We start from the raw sequence: 23,077 nt of genomic DNA, 5'->3' as shown, positions 1-23,077 counted from the left end.
ATGCCACCCAAAGCCATCTCCTGAGGAAGCAACCAGATGTGCCCCACACTGTACTTTGCAGGGTTGTTTAGCATAGTGTGGTTCACAATATCAAACAGGAACAACACACATGTCCCACAGCAGAGATGAATTTAACATGCACTCATTAGGGCATCATCATGACAACTTGCATTTTTCACTTAGTGATGAACTTTGGATATCCTTCTATTAGGACATATCCTATATGTTGCAATATGTCCTTGGCCAGACCTAATTAGGGCTTCGCATGTGGTGCTAGTGGTAAAGAACCCACCTGCCAATGCAGGAGATGTAAGAGACGCAGTTTCGATCCCTGGGTCCGTAAGATCCCCTGCAGGAGGGCATGGTAACTCACCCCAGTGTTCTTGTCTGGAGAATCCCAGAACCTGGCGGACTATAATCCACAGGGTCACAAAGAGTCAGACACAACTGAAGGGACTTAGCATGCACAGACCTATTTAATGCCAGGAGGATACCCCACTCAACAGCCAATTTGGGGGATGATCCAAAATGCCTCAATTGAGAACAACTGCCCTGACTTCAGAAACCCCAGAACTAGTGGCTGTTGCGTATCTCCCGATGAAAGTCTATCAGGTGGATTAACCTTTTCATCTGGGCCACCGGAACAAACTAGGGCTGAAAACTCCTTACTGGCCTTAACTGGACTAGTGTGATCCCTGGCTGTGTGGTTGGCAGTCCCTTTGACCTAGGGCCAGACACCTGGCTGGTCTGCACTGTGGTGGCTGCCAACAGTTAAGTCAGCTGCCTCACTCAGTTCCTGGGCTGGAGGGGAACCCAAGGGCCTTTGTAGACTCTTCTAGTGATGCAGGTTATGTGTTTTCATGCTCTGTTCTGACATGTGCTAATTAACATAAGCTGAAACCCTGCAAAGGGGACGGTTGAGTGTATGTACACAGGGCAGGAGTATATGTGTACGGGGCACGGGGTTTGAGCAGAGAGGCCTTGCGGACAGACAGGCCTTACCACTTACCAGACGTGTGGCCTGGGCTTTAGGTTTTGGCACTGTACAATGGGATTCCTGCGTGGCACTGAAGTACTTACTATGCTGCTGTCATTATACTTCAGAGCAACCCAGTAGAGTACAAAAACTCCACTGTCCTCATATTGGTTTTTAATGGTCAAGATGACAATAATTTCTAGTTTCTCCAGACCAGCATTTGGTTTCCTTCCTCTCCACCTGCAGGAGGACACCCTGCAGCCCTGCCCCAACTGCCTCTCTGGGATCAGAAGTACCAACTCCCTTTCTCAGGATAGGTCTGGATTGGGAACCCAGGGCCTCCCCCAACTCTGAGGACCAGCAGTGTTAGCTCTTGGCTCACTGCAGGGGGTGAAGCAGTGACTCTGAACTCTGACTCTGAACTCACTGAATTGGCACAAGCTGTTTCCCAGTAAAAAGATTCCCCTACCTCTGAGGGACAGATCTCTCCATGAAATACAGCAATGACACAGCAGCCCCGATGATGAGGGAGGAAAGGGCCAAAGCAAGAGGTGTAGTCAGAATCTCAACTGGCCAAGGCCTGGGGAGTATACACCTCCCAGGGCTTGAGTAAAAGGAGCGGTATGCCTCTGAATCTGATCTCATGCTTCAGGACACTCTTGTTGCTGCCAGTTTTATCCAGGCAAGAAATTTGTTCTCATGTAATGAGTGCTACAAAGCCTTTTTCTCTTAAGTCTCCCCCCTTTCTTCCCTACATAGGGGTGGCGGGGGTCACACTTAGTGGGTGGGTGTTGTGTGCCACATGCAATTTTTACACAGAGAGGATGGAAGGAAGGCTCCTCCACACACCCTAGACAAATACGATTTCATGGTAACCAAAGCCTGCCTCAGTGGGAAACGTTCTGTACAACATGCTGGTGATATTCCTTCAATTTTTTTTTTTTTTTTGGTTGTTTTTATTTTTTTTTTTAAAGTCCATTGATCATCACAAAAACCCAGGAAATGCAACTGAGGAGAAAACAAATGTCCAACTGAGACCTAAGAACCCAGAGCTACGGAGGAGACGTGGCACTGGATGCAGGGTGTGCAGGAGTGGGTGGAAGGGCGGTCCCCACAGGGCAGCTGGCCATGGGAGACACAGGAGGGAGAGGAGGCTGCAGGCCGGGCCTGCCAGTTATGTTAACCGCTGCACGATGACGGCATTGAGCAGGTTGGCTTCCTTCAGCGTCTGGTTCTCGTCAGCCAGCTCTTTGTTCGGGAAGGTAGTCATGAGGACAAAGCTGGTGGCAGCCATGGCCGGCCGGGCGTCTACGATGAAGAGTCGTATGTCGCTGATCCTGGTGGAGTGGGGAGGCGGGTGAGCGGTGTTCTCTGCTGCCTGCTGCCCACTCCCACCCACTCACCCCCAGGCTAGAGGGAGGCCACATCACCTCCCCAGGTCCCTTCCTCTGCCCCATCCTCCAGAGTGGCCAAAATGCCATTTGGAAACACAAGAGCTCATGTCACTCTTCTAAAATCTTTCAGAATTGCTCCCGTATTCCTTGTTATCCCACTCTAGTACTCTTGCCTGGAAAATGCCATGGATGGAGGAGCCTGGTAGGCTACAGTCTACCATGGACTGGTAGACCCCAGTCCATGGGGTCGCAAAGAATCAGACACGACTGAGCAACTAAAGTTTCTTTTAAACTTTCTTTCCTTGCTATAAACACCAACCTCCTGACTGTAGTCCCAAGTCCTGCCTAATTACACACCAGCCTCCTTCCCCTGCTCTCCTACCTCCCCCCTTCAGTTCTTCACCGTGCTGTGCTCTCTGCCCACATCTGGTCCCTCTTCCCAGGGGCTTCTCTGCCTGATTCCTCTTCTATAATCCTCATTACACTTGCTCCACACTAACCTCATGTGAAGCTTGTTAACACTCAAGGCAAGCCATTCCCTGGGCCCCACATGGGTTCTGATTTATATGGCCTATGACTGATGAAATTTAGACACTGCTATTCTAGGGAAAAAAAGAGTTGTTTTGCCAAATATCTTTACTGGCAACAGTCATCCCCTGCTAATCCCTTCATCACTCTGTGCCTCGGCTTCCCCATCTTTAAGTTGCAGAGGTAGTTTGTTTCAATCTGGCCCAGATAAGCTGAGATAGAACAGGTATTCTAGAATTCTCCAAATCCGGATTTCAGAGACCTTCATAGCCTAGAGGTTGTCAGAGGCCTCCTGGGGGTCGGGAGGTAGAGGAGTGGGATGAGTGGGATGAGTAAGCGGGATGCCGCGTTTCGTCCCCTCCCCGCTCCATCAACCACAGCAGTTCAGATTTCATCTGTTCTACCCTTGGGCTTTTGCATCAAACTTCCTATGAACAAATAGTTTGGAACAAATCCATCTGAGGAATCTGTGACCCACACGAGGGAGAGGGAACAGTCACTGGCTACACTTAATGGAAGAGCGGGGACCAAACCAAAGGCTTCAGACGTGCACAGCTTCCTACCCCACTGCCTCCTCTGGAGAGCGCCTGGAGAGTCTGCTGGTGTTTAGGGGGAAGAACTGCTCCCTCTACTCACGTATCTGTGGGAGTTTCTGGGACCCTCTTAGAATAAGCCAGGCCCCATAATGCAAGGTACCTGTGGCTGTGGTTAAACTTCTGCACCAGCCTCCCGCCGTCAGCAAGCCGTATTTGGATGTTTGTGGTAGGCTGTGACTCATCGATTGAGATGGAAGAGCTGGCTTTGGCTTCATTTTCTGCCTGCTGTGCTGGAGAGCTGGTATTCAATATCTGGGGGGCAGTGCTGAGGAGAGAGGATTGCATCAGGACATGAACAGAAACAAAGCCCCAGCAGGAGTGGAATCCTGTCAAGGATTTTACTGAGCATTTGCTATGTCTGGTGCTGTTTGCTGCTACTGACATAAGGAGTGACCAGACAGAATCCCTGCTCTGATGGAAATCAGAGGTCCAGCAGAATTCACCTCAACCCCCAAGTTACTGCCAGCTCCCTCACTCCTGGAGTTGGGCAAGTTACCAACCCCCTTCTTCCCTGATGTCCACAACTGAACAGAGCTTGAAGGGAAGAAAGCAGTATGCAAGAAAGCCTGGGCAGAAAGAGACCGGGACCTGACGCTGGAGGCCCCAGCAGACCAGGACGAGTTTTGGCCCCAGTGAGAGGCTGAGGACAGAACGGGAGGGGGGCACTCCAAGTCTCCAGCTGAGGTGGGTGTCACACAGCCTGGCAGGTGACTGCTGGGATGTAAAGGACAAGTCCAGATTCTTATCCACTGATGGAATTTTCAGGCCTGCCTGCCCTAGTGCAGCCTCACTCATGTGGGTATCTTGTACTCATTGGTCAACTATCAGGAGACAGTTCAGATTTCTGGAAAGCCAACCAAGTGCCTGGCATCACAGGGATTAAGTATATAATATGAACAGGACATGGTGCCTGCTACAGTGTGGAAAGCTCAGATCTTGGAATGAGATGGACCAGGGTTTGAATTCACCCACTAGCTATAGTGGTGTTGGGCTAGTTATTTAAGCTCTTTGAGTTTCAACAACAGTAGTAACGAGATTCTTTAACAAGGACTATTGTGAGAATTAAAGGGGTGTTACATTCAGGGAGGTGGACAAACACAAAATGCACACAAATTCCCAATTCTCCACAACCGTGTGGAGGCGTTATCTCTCTTTTTTCTCTTAGCAGATGTCCTGGCCTAGACCTTTGCAGAGAATAGAGGCCATTAGATGAGAATCCCCCTACCTTCCCCCAAAGCCTCTAATTGGATCAGTTCCTCCACCTCACTTCTTCCTCTGATCTTTACAACCTAAAAAGGGTCTTCTTAGCAAATCCAACTGAAAGTACTTTCCTAAGTGTGTTCCCTGGGACCTGAGTCCCTTGAGTTATCTACAGAAGGTTCTGGAAATGTCACATGTTATACCAACAGCGTCTGAGGCCACTAACATATTAAAGGTCTTGAGAGGTCATAAAGAAACTGTCTGCAATGCAGGCGACCCGGGTTTGATCTCTGGTTCAAGATCCCCTGGAGAAGGGAAATGCAACTCACTCCAGTATTCTTGCCTGGAGAATTCCATGGGCAGAGGAGCCTGGCAGGCTACAGTTCATGTGGTCACAAAGAGTCAGACACGACTGAAAGACTAACACTTTGAGAGGTTGTGAAGTGAAGGCAAACTTATTTGACCACCATGTTCTTCTTTCATGTTAACCTCCTGAAGATCATTTCATGGAACAGTCCACGAAATGTTGCCCCAGAGCACACAGTCAGCAAGAAAGAACTAAAAACTGAACTTACTTTCTGTGAACATCAAAAATACGGGTTTAGAGAATTACAGAGTGGAGATCAGAAGAGAACACTGGCCACAGTTATTGGCTATGAGAAAAGCTTCTATGTATTGACCTCACAATGTGTGGGACTCAAAAGCTGAGACACACAGATAAATTACACCCATCACAGAAAGTTAAATGTTGCACCTGTAAATGCTTAAGATCTTCTCTGTTCTGTTCATCAGTTTTAACAGCATTAGGTCAACTCTCTAATTAGATTCTAAGTAGCCTGGCCCTCAACTGTTTATAACAGTTCCAAGTACGACAGGTACTCATTGAAGCTGCTGCCTGCCAGAAAGGCCTGAATGAGACAGAAGCTGAATCACTTGACTGCTCATTTGCTTTGTAGTGGGAATAAACTGGGCACTAAGATGCTCTGCTGAGGCCTGAGGCCCTGTCACCTGCTTTACAAAGATGAGCACTGCAGCAAGCATGGGGAGCAGCGGAGCTCATCCCAGCAGCAGTGACGCCCTCACCCCATCCCAAGTGCGCTCGTGGTGTTTGCTACTTGAAATCAAATGCAGGCTTCTCAAATCTTCAGATTAGTTCCCATCCAAACAAACAAATGCAAAACCTACATTCTTTCATGCAACTGAAAGAATTTTTTTAAATTTCTGAACTGAGAAAAATCTATTCATTCACTTTATTTTTCTAGGTAATTGGAGAAAAAACAAGGATTGACCAATTGTTGAGGGAAACTTGAGAAAAATTTCTTAAAACAGTTGGCTTCCTAATCATTTTATTTAACAAGACAATGATGGAAAGCACAGTAAAATTTACTGGAAAAACTAAAGCTAGAACTGAAAATCAAAGTGGAACTGGCAATGAACATTTATTTAGCTGACAAGCATCATGTCTGATTATCAAGCTCTGTTGATTCATCATCTGCACTAATAACGTAGTCCCATCCTAAAACAGAGGGCTTCCCTGGTGACTTAAGATAGTAAAGAAACCACCTGCACTGCAGGAGACGAGGGTTCCATCCCTGGATCGGGAAGATCCTCTGGAGAAGGGGGTGGCTACCCACTCCAGTATTCTTGCCTGGGAAATCCCATGGAGAGGAGCGTAGCAGGCTACAGTCTATGGGGTCACAAACAGTCAGACACAACTGAGCGACTAATACTTCACTTCATCCTAAGTCTCCTTAAAATATCTTAATTTTTTGAGACGTATTGTCCTGTACACACAATACAATTAAGACATTCCAAAAGCATAAGCATTTTTGGTTAACATGAAGCCAGACAAACCCAAACTGCAAGGTGTTGAGTCCTTCCTTAAAACTAATGGCGGGTGAAAGAAGGCTGCCATGTTCTGGAGGGCAACGTGAAGACCTTCTGAGCTATGTGTTGTACTACTTCCAGGACAACATCAGGGGTATATCAAGATTTAATTAGATAACCACTGCAATGTTCATAATACTGATAATCACGTAAATACTTAATAGCAGGCACTGGTTAAGTTATGGCACATACGGAGCATAGAAAATTATGTTAGCATTAAAAAAAATATTGTAGAAATGCATTTACTGATCTGGAACGATAGCCAGACTACATTGACTAGGCAAAACAGTAGGGCATAGAACATTTGTTTTTACACACACACCCTTAGATACTAACTGGATATATCCAGCGGTTAGGTTTAAGAATAGCTTTTACTCTTTATCTGTATTTTCTATTTTAAAAGATAAACACACTTTATTTTCAATAATATATGGGGAAAAAAATTAAGTGGTGCTCCACAAAGCTTACCACAATTGACAAGGAAGTCACAGATGGATCACTCTGGGAACAGCTGTCCCAGACTAACCCACAGGGCTCAATGTGGGAGATGAAACGATGAGAGCAGGGTGACTTCAGTATTTTGGTCCTGGTAAATCGCAGTCTATTATCTCTAATAGAGCTATGACCCTTGCTCCTGACGAGGCACGAATGGCCAGCAGGGAGGCAGGGGATTCGAGGAGAGGGCCAGTCAGAATCGCAAAGAGCATAGACCACACTCTGATTCCTGAACATGCTGGTGAGGTGAGCAAGGGCAGCACCGAGCTCAAAAGCTGCCAGAGCTAGGTCAGAAGTAGGGTCATGCTGTGCAGAAGTGTGGGAAGGAGTTCCAATCAGAAGACCAGGTTCTAGTCCTGGTGGCACTGCAGGGAGCACCTAAGGGTAACCCTTAGAGTCCAAGAGCCTCAGCTTTCCCTCTGTAAAGTAAGGACTGTATCGTGTGTCACCACGCTGAAAGCCTCTTGTGTGCACAGATCCCTCAGAAGAATACTGACCAAGTGACCCCGTGCACAGCCAAAGCTGAGTGGGTCCCTGAGAAAAGGCTGCCTATCTGTGGGTTCATCAAGGATCTGGTGTGAGAACTCTGCTGATCACAGTTAACAGGAACTATCAACCAATCAGATCTTGTTAATATGAGGGGTTTGAATGCAAGACAGAGATAGTGGCAGAGGACACAAGGCAAAACAGTCACAGGGAATGACAAAGTAAGCGTCAGGCAGTGTTTACCAGAGAGGTAAAAATAAGACGCCCCTCACACTGGAGCAGCAGCCTGCACAGGAGCAACAATGTCCTTGAGCTTCCCTGGATCCTGAACGATGCTGCTGCAGGCTGGCTGGATTCCTCACCCCCGCTGAATCCCCACCTCAAGTGACCTGAATACGTGTGTCTGCTTCAGCCTTAGAGCCATCGAGGAGGTGCTCTCTGTTCTGAGCACCCTAGATGACCAAGTCCAAGCTGCAATGTGTTACCTTCACTGCTCACTGTGGGACAGTGCTCTACGTGCTCCTCCCAACAGCAGTCAAGGAGATAAGGACTCTTACTAGCCCCACTTTAAGCTGAGAAAACTGAGGCTGTACAGTCCAAGGTTATACGGCTAGAAAGCGAAGAAGAGATTAAGACTTAGGTCTGTTAATGCCAAAGCCTATGTTCTCATACTCTTCCTCCCATAAAGATAAAATCTGAAGTACTTTGTAATAAACAGTAAAGAGCTGCATCAAGTGAGCTGTGCACAGGGTCTGCTGGGCCCCAAAGGAGTGACTCACACAGTTCCACCCCACCCGTGCTGCTCCTTACCTGCCCAGTTTCTGACCCTCGCCAGTGAAGGCTTTGAAGGCTCCCTTGGGCTTCACGAAGTCCTCATCCCGATGGTCCTCCATGTCCAAGTTCACCTGCCCACCGTGAGCTAACCTCCGCAGCTCTGCTGGCACCTCTCTGTGGGAGAAAAGGCAGTGGTGGGGCCCACATAGAGCAGGATGGGAATGACAGTGATGGGTACAAAAGGAGGAGAAACTTCCCATCTCCAACTGATGGGCCTCCATGGGGAGCTCACTGCTCTAGTGGCTGTCTGCCTCCCCCTTCTCTCATGCCTGCCTAGAAGCATATCTGGTGACTTGGCTCTGACCTAGGCCCAAAGTGGCAAAGTAGATACACAGGGTTTCGGAAACAGATCTGTGAATCTGTTTCTCAACTGTGCTAAATCTGCTTAAAATTTTAAATTTCTTAAATAATAAACATTTGAATTGGTTTCTTCTTTCCCATCTGCCATCTCACTCACTGACATGCAACCTGAAGAAGGGTTTTTCTGCTCACCCTCTGCGAATAGACTCCAGAAACTGGGCATTGGATGGGTCCTGGTAGCTTCTGAGTTCACCATTGTCCAGGCTGAATCCAGTCTTCCAGAGCTTCAACACTACATGAACCTATGACAACAGGAGGTAAGCAGCCCATACATTGTCAGGAACCTGGCAAGCACACCAGTGTGAACCTGCAAATTAGCGAGTTTTTTACTATTTTACTGTGTCATTACTAAAACACACAGACAAACATATATACTCATGCACAAGGAGAACAATCAACAACCAATGAAATAAGTATTAACCTAAAATAAGAAGGTGATATGGCACAAGTTAAGAGAATAGGCTTTGATTTAAGCAGACCAGGATCTGCGTCTGATCTTGCCACTCACTAAGTGGCACTGAGTACATGACTCGATTGATTGAAGCTGTAGCTTCCCTATCTGTAGGGTTGCCAGTGTGCTTGGCACACAGCTTGTGCTCAACTACATTAGCATGGCAAATTTTACATGGACTATTTTGCAGTCATTAAAAATGATATCTACAAAATTTGTTAACTCCCTGTACCCATCCACAGGAAAGGGTCTAGAGAGCTAAAGAACAACATATTAGCAGCTGCTGCCTCAGGCAGATAGAATTTTTATTTCGTTCTTGACTTTGTTTTGAAAAAAACCCAAAATGATTAAAAACAAAAACATTATGGAGACTAATGTTCACAAGGTCATATGAAAACATTTATGGCACTGAAAAAGAATATATACAGCCGAGTCACTTTGCTGTTCAGAAGAAATTAACACAACACTGTAAATCAATAAGATAAAAAATGTTTATGGCATAAACTTCAAAATTGACTCATAGCATTATTACACTTAGTAGAGAAGGGGGGACCCCCTATGCACAGGGGAAAAAGGACTGAATAACAATAGGAAAAAGTTTTAAAAGTATGTTTCAAGCCTCCCTGCTGCTGCTACTGCTGCTAAGTCGCTTCAGTCGCGTCCGACTCTGTGCAACCCCATAGACAGCCTCCCACCAGGCTCCTCTGTCTGTGATTCTCCAGGGAAGAAGGGCGGGGGGGGAGTCTAAAGACCAAGTTCTTTAGCCTTGTCCACAGCATCAGAGAACCCTAGAATCACTATCCCTCTGTCTGAGACTCATGGAATGCTCAGAAAACTCCTTTATTTGTCCATCCACTCTGCCCACCCCAACTTATCCAGCTCCCCCTGCCACCATCCAGCCAGATGAGAGCTGTCTGTGATTCTCAGGTAAGCCTTTTCAATCATGGATGACACAGCAAATGTGCTGCCTCTTCCCTTTCAGAGGCTGCTGACTCATGGATTAACTTCTCCCCCAAAGTAATTAAACAGTCCACGAGCTTCCCTACAGAAGATGGATGCATACTCACATCTTGGCCGGAATGCCGCCTCCTTTCTCCTGCCACGTAGGCAGACTCTTCCTCTGGTGCCGCTCCAAGGCGGTAGCCACCGCCTGCAAATGGCTATAAAAGACAAGTTCACAAACACCTAAGGAGTGGGTCAGCAGTGATCAGGTTATTCAGACAAAATGTTATTTCAAGATTATTAACTATGAGGTATGCCTTCTCTGAGTAGCAAACTCAGAGCTACCAGGTCAGGATTGGGGTAAAAACTGAAAAGGTGTGGCTGGACAGAGTGCTGCTTGGCTAAAGGGAATGGCGGCTACTAAGATCTAGTTAATCATGACCATGATGGAATCTTGGTGCAGGATAACACCAGATACTTTTTTGACTTTCACAAAGAAGGCAGAAATTCAGATTTTATGTAAAACAGATGACTATTGATTTAATTAAAATAAAAAAAAATAAAGCAAGACATTAAATCAAGTTGATCAGGCCAAACAAAACAACTGGCAGAACCTGATTTAGACCACAGGTTTGAAAACTTTACCCCAAATCTTGATTTCATGTTAAAAGGTAAGAGAAACTGCACTGCTCTTCTGCACAAGAGGAAGTGAGCAAATGAAAAACAAAAACAATTCAGTCACTATTGAGTGATAAAGGCCTCCTTCCCCCTTCTCTGGAACCTCAGTTCTATGGACATAGACATCTAGCCCCTATGCTTACTCTTGGTTTACTGGTCTCTCCAGGGCTCTTGGTCACTCGTTCCACAGCTACAGCTCCATGCTCCTTGGCACCTTTAAAAAGATCGTCCACCAGCTCGTTGGGACTTCTCTTCCTGGGAGGGCCAACAATCTGCTGTCCACTTCTCTCTGAGCCCCCAGCATAAAACCTGCACAGAAAATACACATCTAACACCAAATACGCTTAGAAAATATAAACAGAGCATGTGCCATGCTTTGGGCTAGGAGCTGGGCACAATGAGGCAAAGGGCACCAATGCTCATTTTTATGAAACTTACTGTCTAGTGGGAGACACATGTAAAGAGGCAGGCAGGCATACTGCAGTGTGAGCCACAGAAAAGGTAAGGAAGGGGTCTCTGGGAATACAGAATCAGGGAGAACAGTCAAGGGTTCCTGGAAGGGTGTTTTCTGGGCTAAACCTTGAGGATGATAAGTTTATCAGGTAAAGAAACCAGGAAAGGGCATTCCAGGCATGCATGACAGCACATTAGCTCTGGGAATTAAACGCCAACACTTTTCCAGGAGATGATCACTATGATCACAGTGAGAAGCAGCTACCACTAGCAGCCCCGGATTAATGGTGGCAGTGGCATGGTTAGTACAAGCAAGAAGGTTCCACTGGTGGCTCTGTCACTGAGTGATCTGGGCAAGCCAGTGCACTGAGCTATACCTCACTTTCCTTCTTTGAAATGGAAGGGAAGAATCACATGCCCTACCTACCTGTTCCTTAAGTCAGGGCCGTGAGGTTCAAATCAGCAGATGTATGCAAAAGAACAAGCACAGAGTAACACACACATGTAAGGTGGTTTGATACCGCACCGAGAGCTCACCCAAGCCTCACTTCGCCTTGCAATTCTTGTGACATACACCAGGAGGATGATGAGAGTGGGTACTGGAGGTGGTCAGTGAAGCTCAAATATAAGCCCCAAGATACCCACATCTGCTTTGTAAGGGGCCAAGCAAAGCTTGAGATTAAGTTAGCACTTTAGTTTTTCAACCTGGGTTTGAAAATCTACAGTCATGCAGCCTTGGCTGGCTGCTTCCTTCTCACTCCTATTCACAGCTAAGTCAACAGCACATCTCAGTGGGGAGAACCGAGAACCTATAAAAATTAGCCTCAGCCTTCCATGTCTTGACATTATCCAGGGAATGGAGGCAAAACCCTAGGCCTTGGCATGAACAAGAGGACCAGTGTCATTAGGTCTGAAATGCTGAGGGACCAAAGAGGTAACTCCGGATGTGAAGTAAAGGTCACTGCCTGGAGGACGTGACCAGACAGGAGAACTAGGAAGAGGTTATTTAAGAGTTGGGCATTCACTTACTTGATGACACTGTCTTTCAAGGGGCATTGAAACACTGAAATTAACATTTATTCCTGAACTTTGAGTATATTTAAATAGACTGCTGAGGTACGGCAAAAGTCACTACATGGATGAAAACAAAGAATAGAACATATGTAATTTCTGAGCTCACTTTCCAAAGACTGACCACAATGAGGTAACTGCATTTCCATAATGGTTATTACACAATGTTCCTCAGGAATGTTTGACAGACCCAGGCAGATTCCATGGAGAACCAAAACCTGTAAAACGAGGCTGCAGCCAGTTCATCCTTGTTCATTCCAGGTAAAGTTCTGTAAGGTCCTTATTATGGGATCTCAAAGCCCTGGCTTATGAACTAGGAACCTATGATCAAATGCCTTAAAAATATTCATGGCCTTGACCCGGTATTTTCATTTCTAGAAACTATTTAATATAACCTGAAATGTAGTCAAAGATTAATACACAGAGATGTTCACAGCATTGATATCTACAGTGGTAAAAAACTGAAAATGATCTAAACATCAAACATTCCATATGATGGATTATTATTATAGTCAGTGAAAACACTTATCAAAATTTTAATGACACAGAGAAATATGTAGCATTATATATCAAGATGTAGCATTAATTCTACAAAAGCAAGAAACAAACTTATCTAATCTTCATCATGTAAAATACAGTATCAACAAGCTACCTTTATACACAGAACCAAGACTTAGTAGAAGTACGCCAAAATATTAACTGTAGTGACCAAAGGGTGGGTGAGTGTCATATTTTTTTCATTATGCTATATTTTCCACAATGGACACCAGTTTTATTATAACATTCCTAAAGGTTAAAGGCAAGCCAACAAAAAACAGTACAGTGTCTGTATAACAGGGGAATATACATTTGTAAGCCCATTTTCCTGTTTATTATGTAATATACTGCCTTTTCAATTAAGAAAAAACTGGAAGGAAATACACCTAAAGTATTGATACCTGGCTACCTCTGGGTTGTGATACTATGAATGGCTTTTTTCCTTACAGATTTATTTCCTTTTGCCTAATATTCTTCAATAAATACATATTATTTAAAAAATTAAAAACAAGAACAAAAAAAAACAAACCCCAAATGAAAAAAAAAAAGGTAAGAAGACAGGGATCACTTCTAAGCTACAAGGAGTGGAAAACTGTTTCTAGTATGTGTGTGACTAGCTCACAGTACTAATGGTTAATGATAACAGAGCACGTTTATCCTTCTAGGCCCTTCTAGGTAATTATCACAGAATTCATGTGGACTGTGTCCCCAACAAAGACTCACCTCTGACCTTCCTCTTCCTCCTCGTCCTCATCTTGGTCATGAATGAGGTCTCTGAAGGATGTCACCCTATTATCGCTGGAGACACAGAAAGGAGCAAATTGATCTCATGCGGAGTTAAAAAAAGGTAACCTCCATCAGCAACTGCTAAAAGTTGAGGACACTGAGGTTTAGGTTTTTTGGTGGGGCAGGAAGAGGATCTAGGTGGAAGAGGGTTCTCTCTCTTATGTTTATATGCTAAACAATGTGATATTTATTTATTCAAGGTCACCCAGGACTAAGAATAAATAGGAAGTGTATCAAGAAGTAAAGTAGAATCCAATTTAAGCTCTCCTAGGGGAGAGGACGGAGAAGGCAATGGCACCCCACTCCAGTACTCTTGTTTGGAAAATCCATGGACGGAGGAGCCTGGTGGGCTGCAGTTCATGGGATTGCAAAGAGTTGGATACGACTGAGCAACTTCACTTTCACTTTTCACTCTCATGCATTGGAGAAGGAAATGGCAACCCACTCCAGTGTTCTTGCCTGCAGAATCCCAGGGACAGAAAGGCCTGGTAGGCTGCCATCTCTGGGGTCGCACAGACTCAGACACGACTGAAGTGACTTAGCAGCAGCAGCAGCAGGGGAGAGGAGGGAACCGGATAGGGACTGTACTACTTTAAAAACATACTACCGGATAGTGATTTTCATCATATAATTTTTAAATATTGGGAGGATGCCTGTGTGTCAGGCACTGACTGGATGCTAGGTCTATGAAATTATCAGGCACAGTTCTTACCCTTTAGTTGCTTACAGGTTAGTGGCACTCTGGCCTGGAAACCATCCATTAAATACTGTGCAATACGGGCTGTGACAAAGGAAAGCACATGGGACGTGAGAGCAGAGTCTTTTGTTCTAGGTCGGGGTGGGGGAAGTATCAAGAAAAGCTTCCCAGAGAAACGCGGCATTTGGACCTAGTGCCGATGAACGAGAGGACCATCAGTCAACTGGATAATGGATGGTGGTGATGGTGGGGAAAGGGGACCAGCAGGGCATTATAGGAAAGCAGTGCAGGCACACACAGAAACCAGTGACAGCAACACATTAAAGGACAAATCAAGGAACAGAAATGAAACAAATATGTGTGTGAAGAGGCCCCTGTCTGCTTCTGCTGTATGTTAGTCAAGTACAGGGTGTGGTGGAGAGGGCCCACTAAACACGTCATGAGAAAGGTTAACTCCCTCCTCTGATGTTGTCTTACACTGCCACTTTTTTCCTAGTTTAGATTTGTCCTCAAGGAACAATCTTAGTTTTTCAAGGACCGTGAGACACAGAATTTATAAAAACATTTTCTGTATCTCTTATGGGGAAAAAAGTTGTTTCTCTTTAATACGAGGGGAAGGGGGTAATAGCAATTTAGTGAGGCTAAGAAGGAGTTGTTTACTTCCATTCAGTCTTGAAGAAAGATTTATTTCAGGGAGACAATCAGAGGACAGAATACCCTCTGAGGCTCTACCAACTAGACATAAGAGGACAACCAGCAAATGGTGTAGCAAATACACTCCTGCCTGAGCTGAGAGCAACCTCCTGGGCATTCCTTCACGCTCTACACAACATGGTCTAAAAGGATGCAAGTGATTAAGATCTGTACTAGTGCCTTAAAGGCCTGCTGTTTAGTCACCAAGTCGTAAACTGTGGGAGATGGTGAGGGACAGGGGTGTGCTGCAGTCCATGGGGTCACAAAGAGTTGACATAACTTGGTGACTGAACACCACCACCACCACCACCAGCTTGAGCAAACCACTTGCTCTGGCTATAGTTCTCTTTCCCCAAAAGTTCTTGATCCCAACTTAGGCACTAGTGGGACCTTGGGCATGCTACTGAAATTCTCTAAGTCTTCATTTCCTCATGTGAAAATGGAAACAACCAGCACCAACCTCGTGGGCTTACTGTGAACAGCTGGGGTGCTGACGGACAGTGTAGCACTTCTCAAGTACTACTCTTGAGCAGCAGGTATCAAACTGTTGGTCCTTGAACTAGGAGTATCAGCATTTACCCTCGAAATTCAGACAGATGCAAATCCTTCACCCTTACCCTAGACCTCCTCAATCAGAAACCCTAAAAGGAGTATCTAGTAATCTGGTTTTATGAGTCCTCCAAGTAATTCTGATACATGCTCAAGTCTGAGGACCACTGTTCTGGAGTAATGTTCTGAGAGTTACCTTAACAGTACAGATGTCCTAGTGACACCACCAATTTAAGAATATTGGGTCTTGTATCTTCCACAAATTGGCAAAATGTCTCAGAAATTTCAACTATTCAGGATCAGAACTCTATCTCCCAGGCACCCTGAAGCGGCACAAAGGTGCTCTGTCAGATAACATTTTCTGCAGTGACAGAAATGCTGTATCTGTACTGTCCAATATGGAAGCCACTAGTCACATGGGGCTATTGAGCATTTAAAATTCAGTAATTGAGCATGAATAGCTCAATGTTTGTTTTATTTAATTTTAATTAATTTAAACAGTTACCTGAGGTTAGAGACTACCATATTAGACAATATAGTTTTAGAGAATCAGACAATGGTGGTCCCTAACATTTTAAGAAAGTACAGTTTTGTTGAATGAAAGAAGAAAAAAAAGGAAGAAATAACAGCATCCCTCTTACTCAACCCTGTGCTAGGTACAGGGGTGGGAGGTATTGGACAGGAAGGTAGTTAGCAGAAGCAGCAGTTTTGGATTTAGACGAGTTTGGGTTTGAATTTGCCGTAAGGGCAAATGTGTTACTCAGACTAAGGCTCAGCATCCAGACCTGTGAAATGGTGAGCACCCTACCGACTTCCACGGTGGATACTGATGTATAAGAAGATAATGTATGAAGGAGTATCTGGCAGAGCCAAACAGATGGTGGGTGCTTCTGAAATACTAGCCCTTCCACCTCTAGGAACTTACTATTTACTCAGGAAGAAAATATTCCAGTAATCACCAGAAGAATTCAAGACAACATAGGAGAGATGTCGCTGAGTAGTATGCAGATGTGGGTTGTGATTGGGGTTTGTGCTGCCTCTGGGTTTGGGGATTACACACTTAGTAGAGAAGGTGGGGCGGGAGCTACACGTGGAAGGACACAAGGATTTGCACAGGTGGAAAGGGAGTGAGACTAGGCCTGTCGAGTCAGAGGAGAGGCTCCAAGAACTAAGGCAGAACTGAGACACCAAACGAATCACTTTGATTGAAATAAAGATTTAAGAAAGGAGGAAAAGGGGGCTAAGATGAGGATGGCAGGTTCGCTGCAAACTCCTGAGGATGCTGAATGTCCACAGGGAGAGGCAGTACATCATTCTGGCTGAGAGCTGAGTGCTGGAAGCAGAAACAGATCTGCCTTTAAATCCTTATTTGACTAGCTGTGTGATCTTGGGAAGAAGCCCAGCTTCAGTGTTTTCATCTGTGAAATGGGAAAAGTAACAGTAGCCACCTCACAGGGTTGTAGTAAAGCATTAAACCTAGTGCCTGGCAGCTGATAAGTACTCAGTAAATGATAGCTGTTATTACTGAGGAGTTCAGACTTTCTCCTGTACCTATGGTTAACCTTTTTATGTCCCACAGCCCTCTGAGTATCTGATAAAAAGCTACGAATATTTTTGCCTAAAAAGGTTCAACATATATACAAGTTATTACGTACAATTTCAGGTAATTTACAGGCCTTCTGACACCCATTCCACAGATCCCGCCTAGGGGATTAGCCTCCACGTTAGGAGCTTATTAACTGAGTGCTGTGCACAGAGGCAGTGACAACGTGAAAGAGTATGAGAAGATGACGGTCGGGGGCGGGGAGAGCTCAGCAGCAGGCTAAGTGTCCTGCAACAGTCAGGTCAAACAGGGGAAGGCAGGTCCCACACAGAGTTCCTCCTGGGTGCTAACACATGCCTGCCTTCTCCTGAGAATGCAGTTAGCATTTACCATCTGCACAAGGACCATGATTAACACATGGTGCATTCCCTCTCCCTTTTCCTTGGTTTCACCTAAGCCCAGTACCAAGTCTGAGGCTTAACCAAAGCAAAGTAAGACATTTAGAACTGCATGTGTGTGCAAGTCTTTTACTTCTCTTGGTCTTAACGATAAACTCTATTTCTTTGGTTCTTTAACTCTTCTTAACATATGAACTTGTGGAATGAGACAGGGAACAAATAATAGAATGGGGAAGATGAGAATGGATGCTAATAATGGTAATACGAAAATGACAGTAATAGCAGTTAACATGTTCCATGTTGTATTAACTCATTTATTTGCCCATGTGGTAGGCACTACTACCCTTCCCATTTGACAAGTAATGAAACTGAGGGACTGGCGATGTTGAGTAACCTGCTCAAGGTCACAAAGCTCTCAAGTGACAGAGCTGGGATTTGAAGGTGGGCGGTCAGGCTTCTAGCCTAGGCTCTAACATGAATGTGGGTGGTCAGGCTCCTAGCCTAGGCTCTAACATGAAGATGGGTGATCAGGCTCCTAGCCTAGGCTTTAACATGAAGGTGGGCAGTCAGGCTCCTAGCCTAGGCTCTAGTATGAAGGTGGGCGGTTAGGCTCCAAGCCCAGGCTTTAATAAACCACTGTGTGGATTGGACTTTGGGTCTACCAGAGAAGACAGGTATGAACATGTGACTGACATCACAAGCTAGGTTTCAATTTCTCCTCCTCTCTATTTCTGTGCCAGCACCCAACAGTAATCTGGTGTGCCTATGAAAGACACTGCAGGAAATTAGCTGTCTCTGTGAGCAGCTGCAGAAGAGCCCTTACCCTACCAACCAGGCCCCAGGCAGTAACATCCTGACATGTCATCAATGACACCTCACAGGTTAGCATCTATGAAGAACTGAAAGATGTCCTGCCTATTACCTCTCTCCTCTGGAAACAGAGGAGAAGAAGTTAAGGAAACAATGACAGCTGGGATTAGTGTTCCTTCTTGAAAGAGGGGAAATATAATTTAAATCTCAGATGTCCTCAGAGAGAAACACAATTTATCACTTCACACCAGCAAAGAAACCCTATATGTGTGTTCTGGAGTTGAATGCAAACTCAAACTAAGTGAGGACATACAGCAGAGTAGAAAAGGCTTCAGCAGAAAAGGGAGATGTGGTTCACATACCTTTAAAGGAAGAGGCCCTGCCTGTCTCATGAAGTCCTGCAATAATTATTGCTATCTGCAGATCACAGTAGTGATCTGCTCTAAGAATCCTGGAGACAGGGCGGCGAGGACAAGGGATGTAAATGAGATCGAAAAGGTTAACACTGTTTCACAAAATAAGACAAGGTCTCCCTAATTAATTTGGGAAAGAGCGGGTTAACAGGTTTAGTTTGTCTAAGTCTTTTAAATAGGGTAATAGGCATCCTAAAATATTTAAAGAGCCTTTTTAAAGTCATCTGGCCTAATCTTTTACGTCTATAGCCTCCCTGAAAGGAAGCACTTCAGTTTTAACTTAAAAACTTTCAGAAAGCCACTCCTCACGTTTCATAAATAAGAGAACCCCCCCCCCCGCCCCGCAAACATTTAAATAGTTGGTTCTGTGGTTTTCTCCAGGACTGGATCATAAAGCACACTCAGTTAAGAATCCCACATCTCCACACAAAAGGAATAAGTCTTGCAAGAAACTACTACCCACCAGTCAGTCTTTCTCCCTCAAACCCAGTGGTCCAGGTTCCCAGGCCTGAACCCTCTGTCAAGGCAGGAAATAGTCCACCACTGCTGGAAGCACACCAATGCAGCAATAACTGAAGTTGGCCCTTACCTGGGGGCTGTGCCTCTGGACACTGAACTGGGGGTTGCCTGCGAAATGGTCACAATGTCTTCGTCCCCTCCATCCTCATAAAAGCTTGCTAGGGCAATCTGAAACAGACAGGCAGTAACATGGGATCCTTAAACAGGCCTTCATCTAACATGTTCCCTTTGAACACAAAGGAGCAAAGACACAAAAATATGGCCCATGCTTATAAGGCAGTCTGTATATGGTGAGCCATGGAAAATAAGACCAAAAGATTAGTGGCCCAACTATTTGTTTTCATATCACCTGAAACAAATTCCACCTACTCAAGGAAAAAGAAGGAAAAAGGAAAGCTGGGATGGAGATACTCCTCAATGTCATTTTATGAGGAAATGTGATCTAGTAAAAGCAGTGTACATTTACTGAACACTCATTTATGTGCCATGTCTATCTGAGTCTAACTCTATCTGTGCTAACTTATTTAATCCTTAAATAACCCTATGGAGTTAGTGCTATCATCATCTCATTTTATAGTTGACAGAGAAGTGGTAAGAAGAAAACTGTCTGAGGTTACACAGTTGGTAAAGAGTGGAGCCAGGGTTGATCCCAGGCAGTCTGCTCAGGCCCTTGCTCTCAGCTCTCAGGTGACAGCCAGGAGTTGGAAACTGCGAGGTCACTACAGATGACTACTCTTACTTTTCTCTGAGGCTGTTTCCTAGTCTGTGCAATGGGGACACTCATCTCACCAACCCTGCAAAATGGATGAGAGCATCCATTAACATTTATGCCCAGTCATGTCTTAGCTCTATACATACAGAAGGAATATGGACCTCTTTTAGCCATTTGTGATTGGATGTTTCTGGCATGAAGTCAATGCATAGGTATTTACTAATCACTGCTTCCCTGGTGGATCAGACAATAAAGAATCTGCCTGCATTGCAGGAGACCCAGGTTCAATCCCTGGTTAGGGAAGATCCCTTGGAGAAGGGAATGGCTATCCATGCCAGTATTCTTGCCTGGACAATCTCATGGACTGAGGAGCCTGGCGGGCTATCGGCTACAGTCCATGGGATCGCAGAGTAGGACAGGACTGATCGACCGACACTTACTCTGCACAATGAAGTAAGAGCGCAATGAGGTCTACAGAAATGACAAGACCAGGCTCCTGTCCTCAAGGTCACCACACTGTAGGAGACAGGGAGCTGCTGTGGGACACAACCAGCCTGTGGGAAGCAGCGTGCCTTTACAGGACACAATTTAGCAAGCCAGCCAGGAGGCACTGTGCTACGGGACATGCACTGAATGGCATCAAGGGAGGTCTATGTCCAAGTCGTGGGCAAGTCACGTCACATACGTGAGCGTGCTTCCGCACTAACAGCATGAGGAGACCGAGACCGATGACCTGCCAACTGTAACACTGGGAGCTTCTAGGTCTTTCAAGTAGAAGCCGCACTTTGCATTTTCACCCAGCACAGGGGCTTTACACCATATGTCTATACAGTTGTGATGCTTTACCTAACTTTATGCTTTCGCGAAGCATGTGAAGAGTGAAGTCAGCAGACCCAGTTCACATCCTAACCCCTGGGTGTGTGACCTTGGGCCTATCACTTGCCTTCTGAGCTTCCAATTCATCTATTTCCTCAAATGAAGAAGTTTTCTTCACTTCACAGTGTGGCAGGATAAACCAAATCATGTATGTAAAGTGCCAGGGCACGTGGTGGCAGAGCTTAATAGAGCCTGGGCTCTGGTATCAGACAGAACTGAGTTCTAATGCCATTTCTTCCACCTGGTAGCTAGTGAGGCCTTCAGCAAATTACTTAACTTCCCTAAACTTCAGCTTCAAAGTGCAATGCTTAAATAACTTAAGATACATAAAGCTCATGGTAGGCACTCAATAAATATTAATCATCGTCATCCATCAAAGATGTAGGTTGGCCAAAAACATGTATGCAATTCTTTCTACAATTAATCACTGAGTGCTTATTACGTGTCAGGTGTTGTTCTAGACACAGAGGATTCAACAGTTTACCAAAATCCCTGCCTGGTGTACTTTATCTTAATCTCTTCTAGTATTTTATGTATGTCTAATACCTGCCAGTGAATTACACGATAAGCTCCAAGAAGACTCCCATTTCACAGAGAAGTTACCCAATAAAGATGATTAGGATCCAACTTTGCGCCACAACCCAGTTTCTCCCAGCATTTAGGTACGAGGGGGCGTGTGACCGGGGCTGCGGAAATGGAAATGAACGAGCACCTCGTGCCCCTCGTCGCCCCGCTCCACCCGGGAGCTGGTCAGTCCGGCCGGGGCCGCAGCCGAGACTTGGCGCGGCAGCCACGCCCCCAGGGTCCCCGTCTCCACGCGGGCTGCGGCTGTGCCCAAAGGCTCGCCTACCCGAGAGCCAGCCAGAAAGGAAAAACGAGGCCCGATAGACCAGGTCAGTCCGGGCCTGGGCTGGCCTGCGTTTCCCCTCGCCCAGGACGAGCTGGCGACGCGTGGCAAGCGGCCCCAGGACCCTGAGGCCTGGGTCGGGCCGCAGCCCGGCGGGATGACTGTGCGCTTCGGCCGCCGAGGGCTTGAGGCACCAGGTGTCTGCTCCCCATAGTACCCTGCCTGCCCGACGCGGCCCCCCTCCCGGCGCTACCTGCAGGTCCCAGCCGGCCGACTCCAGGAAGAAGCGGGCCCGATCCTCCTCGGCGCCCGTCACCGCCACGAACTCCCTCAGAGCGTCCTGCCGCTCCGCCGCCATCTTCGCCCGGTGCGCCGCCCAAACTGCCCCGGGTATCACTGCACAGCCTCAGCCCCGCCGCGGCGTTCCGTCCTCCGGTTGACCAGGTCCAGCCGAGTGGAGCCCGCCCGCAGGCCCCGCCCCATACAGTGCCTAACGCAAAACCTTCCGTGCGGGAAACGCCGCCGCTCTGCGCCCTCTGGCGGCCGCAGCCCGGACCCTCAGTCTAACGGCGGGGGAGGGAGCGCGGGGAGGATGAGAGGCGGGGCGGGTCCACCACTGTGTACCTGTGGAACGAAAGATCGCCAAAGGATTCAGTTTCACATTATTCATTGAGTCGTTTCCTCATTTCATTAATTTATTCTTTCGTTCATTCACTTGTGCAACTGAGTGGAACCAAGGGAACTCTTTCAGTTCAGTTCATTTCAGTCGATCAGTCGTGTCCGACTCTTTGCGACCCCAGGGACCTGCAGCCCATCAGGCTTCCCTGTCCATCACCAACTCCCGGAGCCTACTCAAGCTCATGTCCATCCCATCGGTGATGCCATCCAACCATCTCATCCTTTGTCGTCCTCGTCTCCTCCTGCCTTCAACCTTTCCCAGCATCAGTGTCTTTTCCAATGAGTGGGTTCTTCACCTCAGGTGGCCAAAGGATTGGAGTTTCAGCTTCAGCATCAGTCCTTCCACTGAGTATTCAGGACTGATTTTCTTTAGGATTGACTGGTTTGTTCTCCTTGCAGTTCAAGGGACTCTCAAGAATCTTCTCCAACACCACAGTTCAAAAGCATCAATTCTTCAGCGCTCAGCTTTCTTTATAGTTCAATTCTCACATCCATGCATGACTACTGGAAAAACCGTAGCTTTGACTAGAAGGACCTTTGGTTTGCTTTTTAATAAGCTGTCTAGGTTGGTCATAGCTTTTCTTCCAAGAAGCAAGCGTCTTTTAATTTCATGGCTGCAATCACCATCTGCAGTGATTTTGGAGCCCAAAAGAGTAAAGTCTGTCACT

At 46.2% G+C, this 23,077-nt stretch overlaps 1 protein-coding gene across 1 annotated transcript; it reads right to left on the bottom strand.

Annotated features, from left to right (window-relative positions):
* Nucleotides 1-454: 454 nt before the first annotated feature.
* NSFL1C (NSFL1 cofactor) lies at nt 455-22,142 on the bottom strand. The gene is made up of 9 exons (XM_019972165.2): nt 21,985-22,142; nt 19,367-19,464; nt 13,612-13,686; nt 10,971-11,136; nt 10,275-10,367; nt 8,889-8,998; nt 8,373-8,510; nt 3,595-3,759; nt 455-2,313 (listed from the first exon to the last, which is right to left on the bottom strand). The coding sequence occupies exons 1-9, from the start codon at nt 22,087-22,089 to the stop codon at nt 2,151-2,153; spliced, it is 1,113 nt and encodes a 370-aa protein (XP_019827724.1). The 5' UTR covers nt 22,090-22,142; the 3' UTR covers nt 455-2,150.
* Between the last annotated feature and the right edge of the window lie 935 nt (nt 22,143-23,077).

Source organism: Bos indicus, chromosome 13 (assembly GCF_029378745.1).
Source record: "Bos indicus isolate NIAB-ARS_2022 breed Sahiwal x Tharparkar chromosome 13, NIAB-ARS_B.indTharparkar_mat_pri_1.0, whole genome shotgun sequence".
NCBI classification, from domain to species: domain Eukaryota; kingdom Metazoa; phylum Chordata; class Mammalia; order Artiodactyla; family Bovidae; genus Bos; species Bos indicus.
This window is presented reverse-complemented; position numbering and strand designations above follow the sequence as displayed.

Excerpts from the sequence above, each read along its gene's own strand:
- NSFL1C (XM_019972165.2), bottom strand. The coding sequence starts at position 22,089 with ATGGCGGCGGAGCGGCAGGACGCTCTGAGGGAGTTCGTGGCGGTGACG. Across the intron at positions 11,137-13,611 it reads GAGGAAGAGGAAGGTCAGAG|GTTTTATGCTGGGGGCTCAG; the intron begins GTGAGTCTTTGT and ends TTTTCTGTGCAG. Across the intron at positions 10,368-10,970 it reads GAGAGACCAGTAAACCAAGA|CCATTTGCAGGCGGTGGCTA; the intron begins GTAAGCATAGGG and ends TGTCTTTTATAG.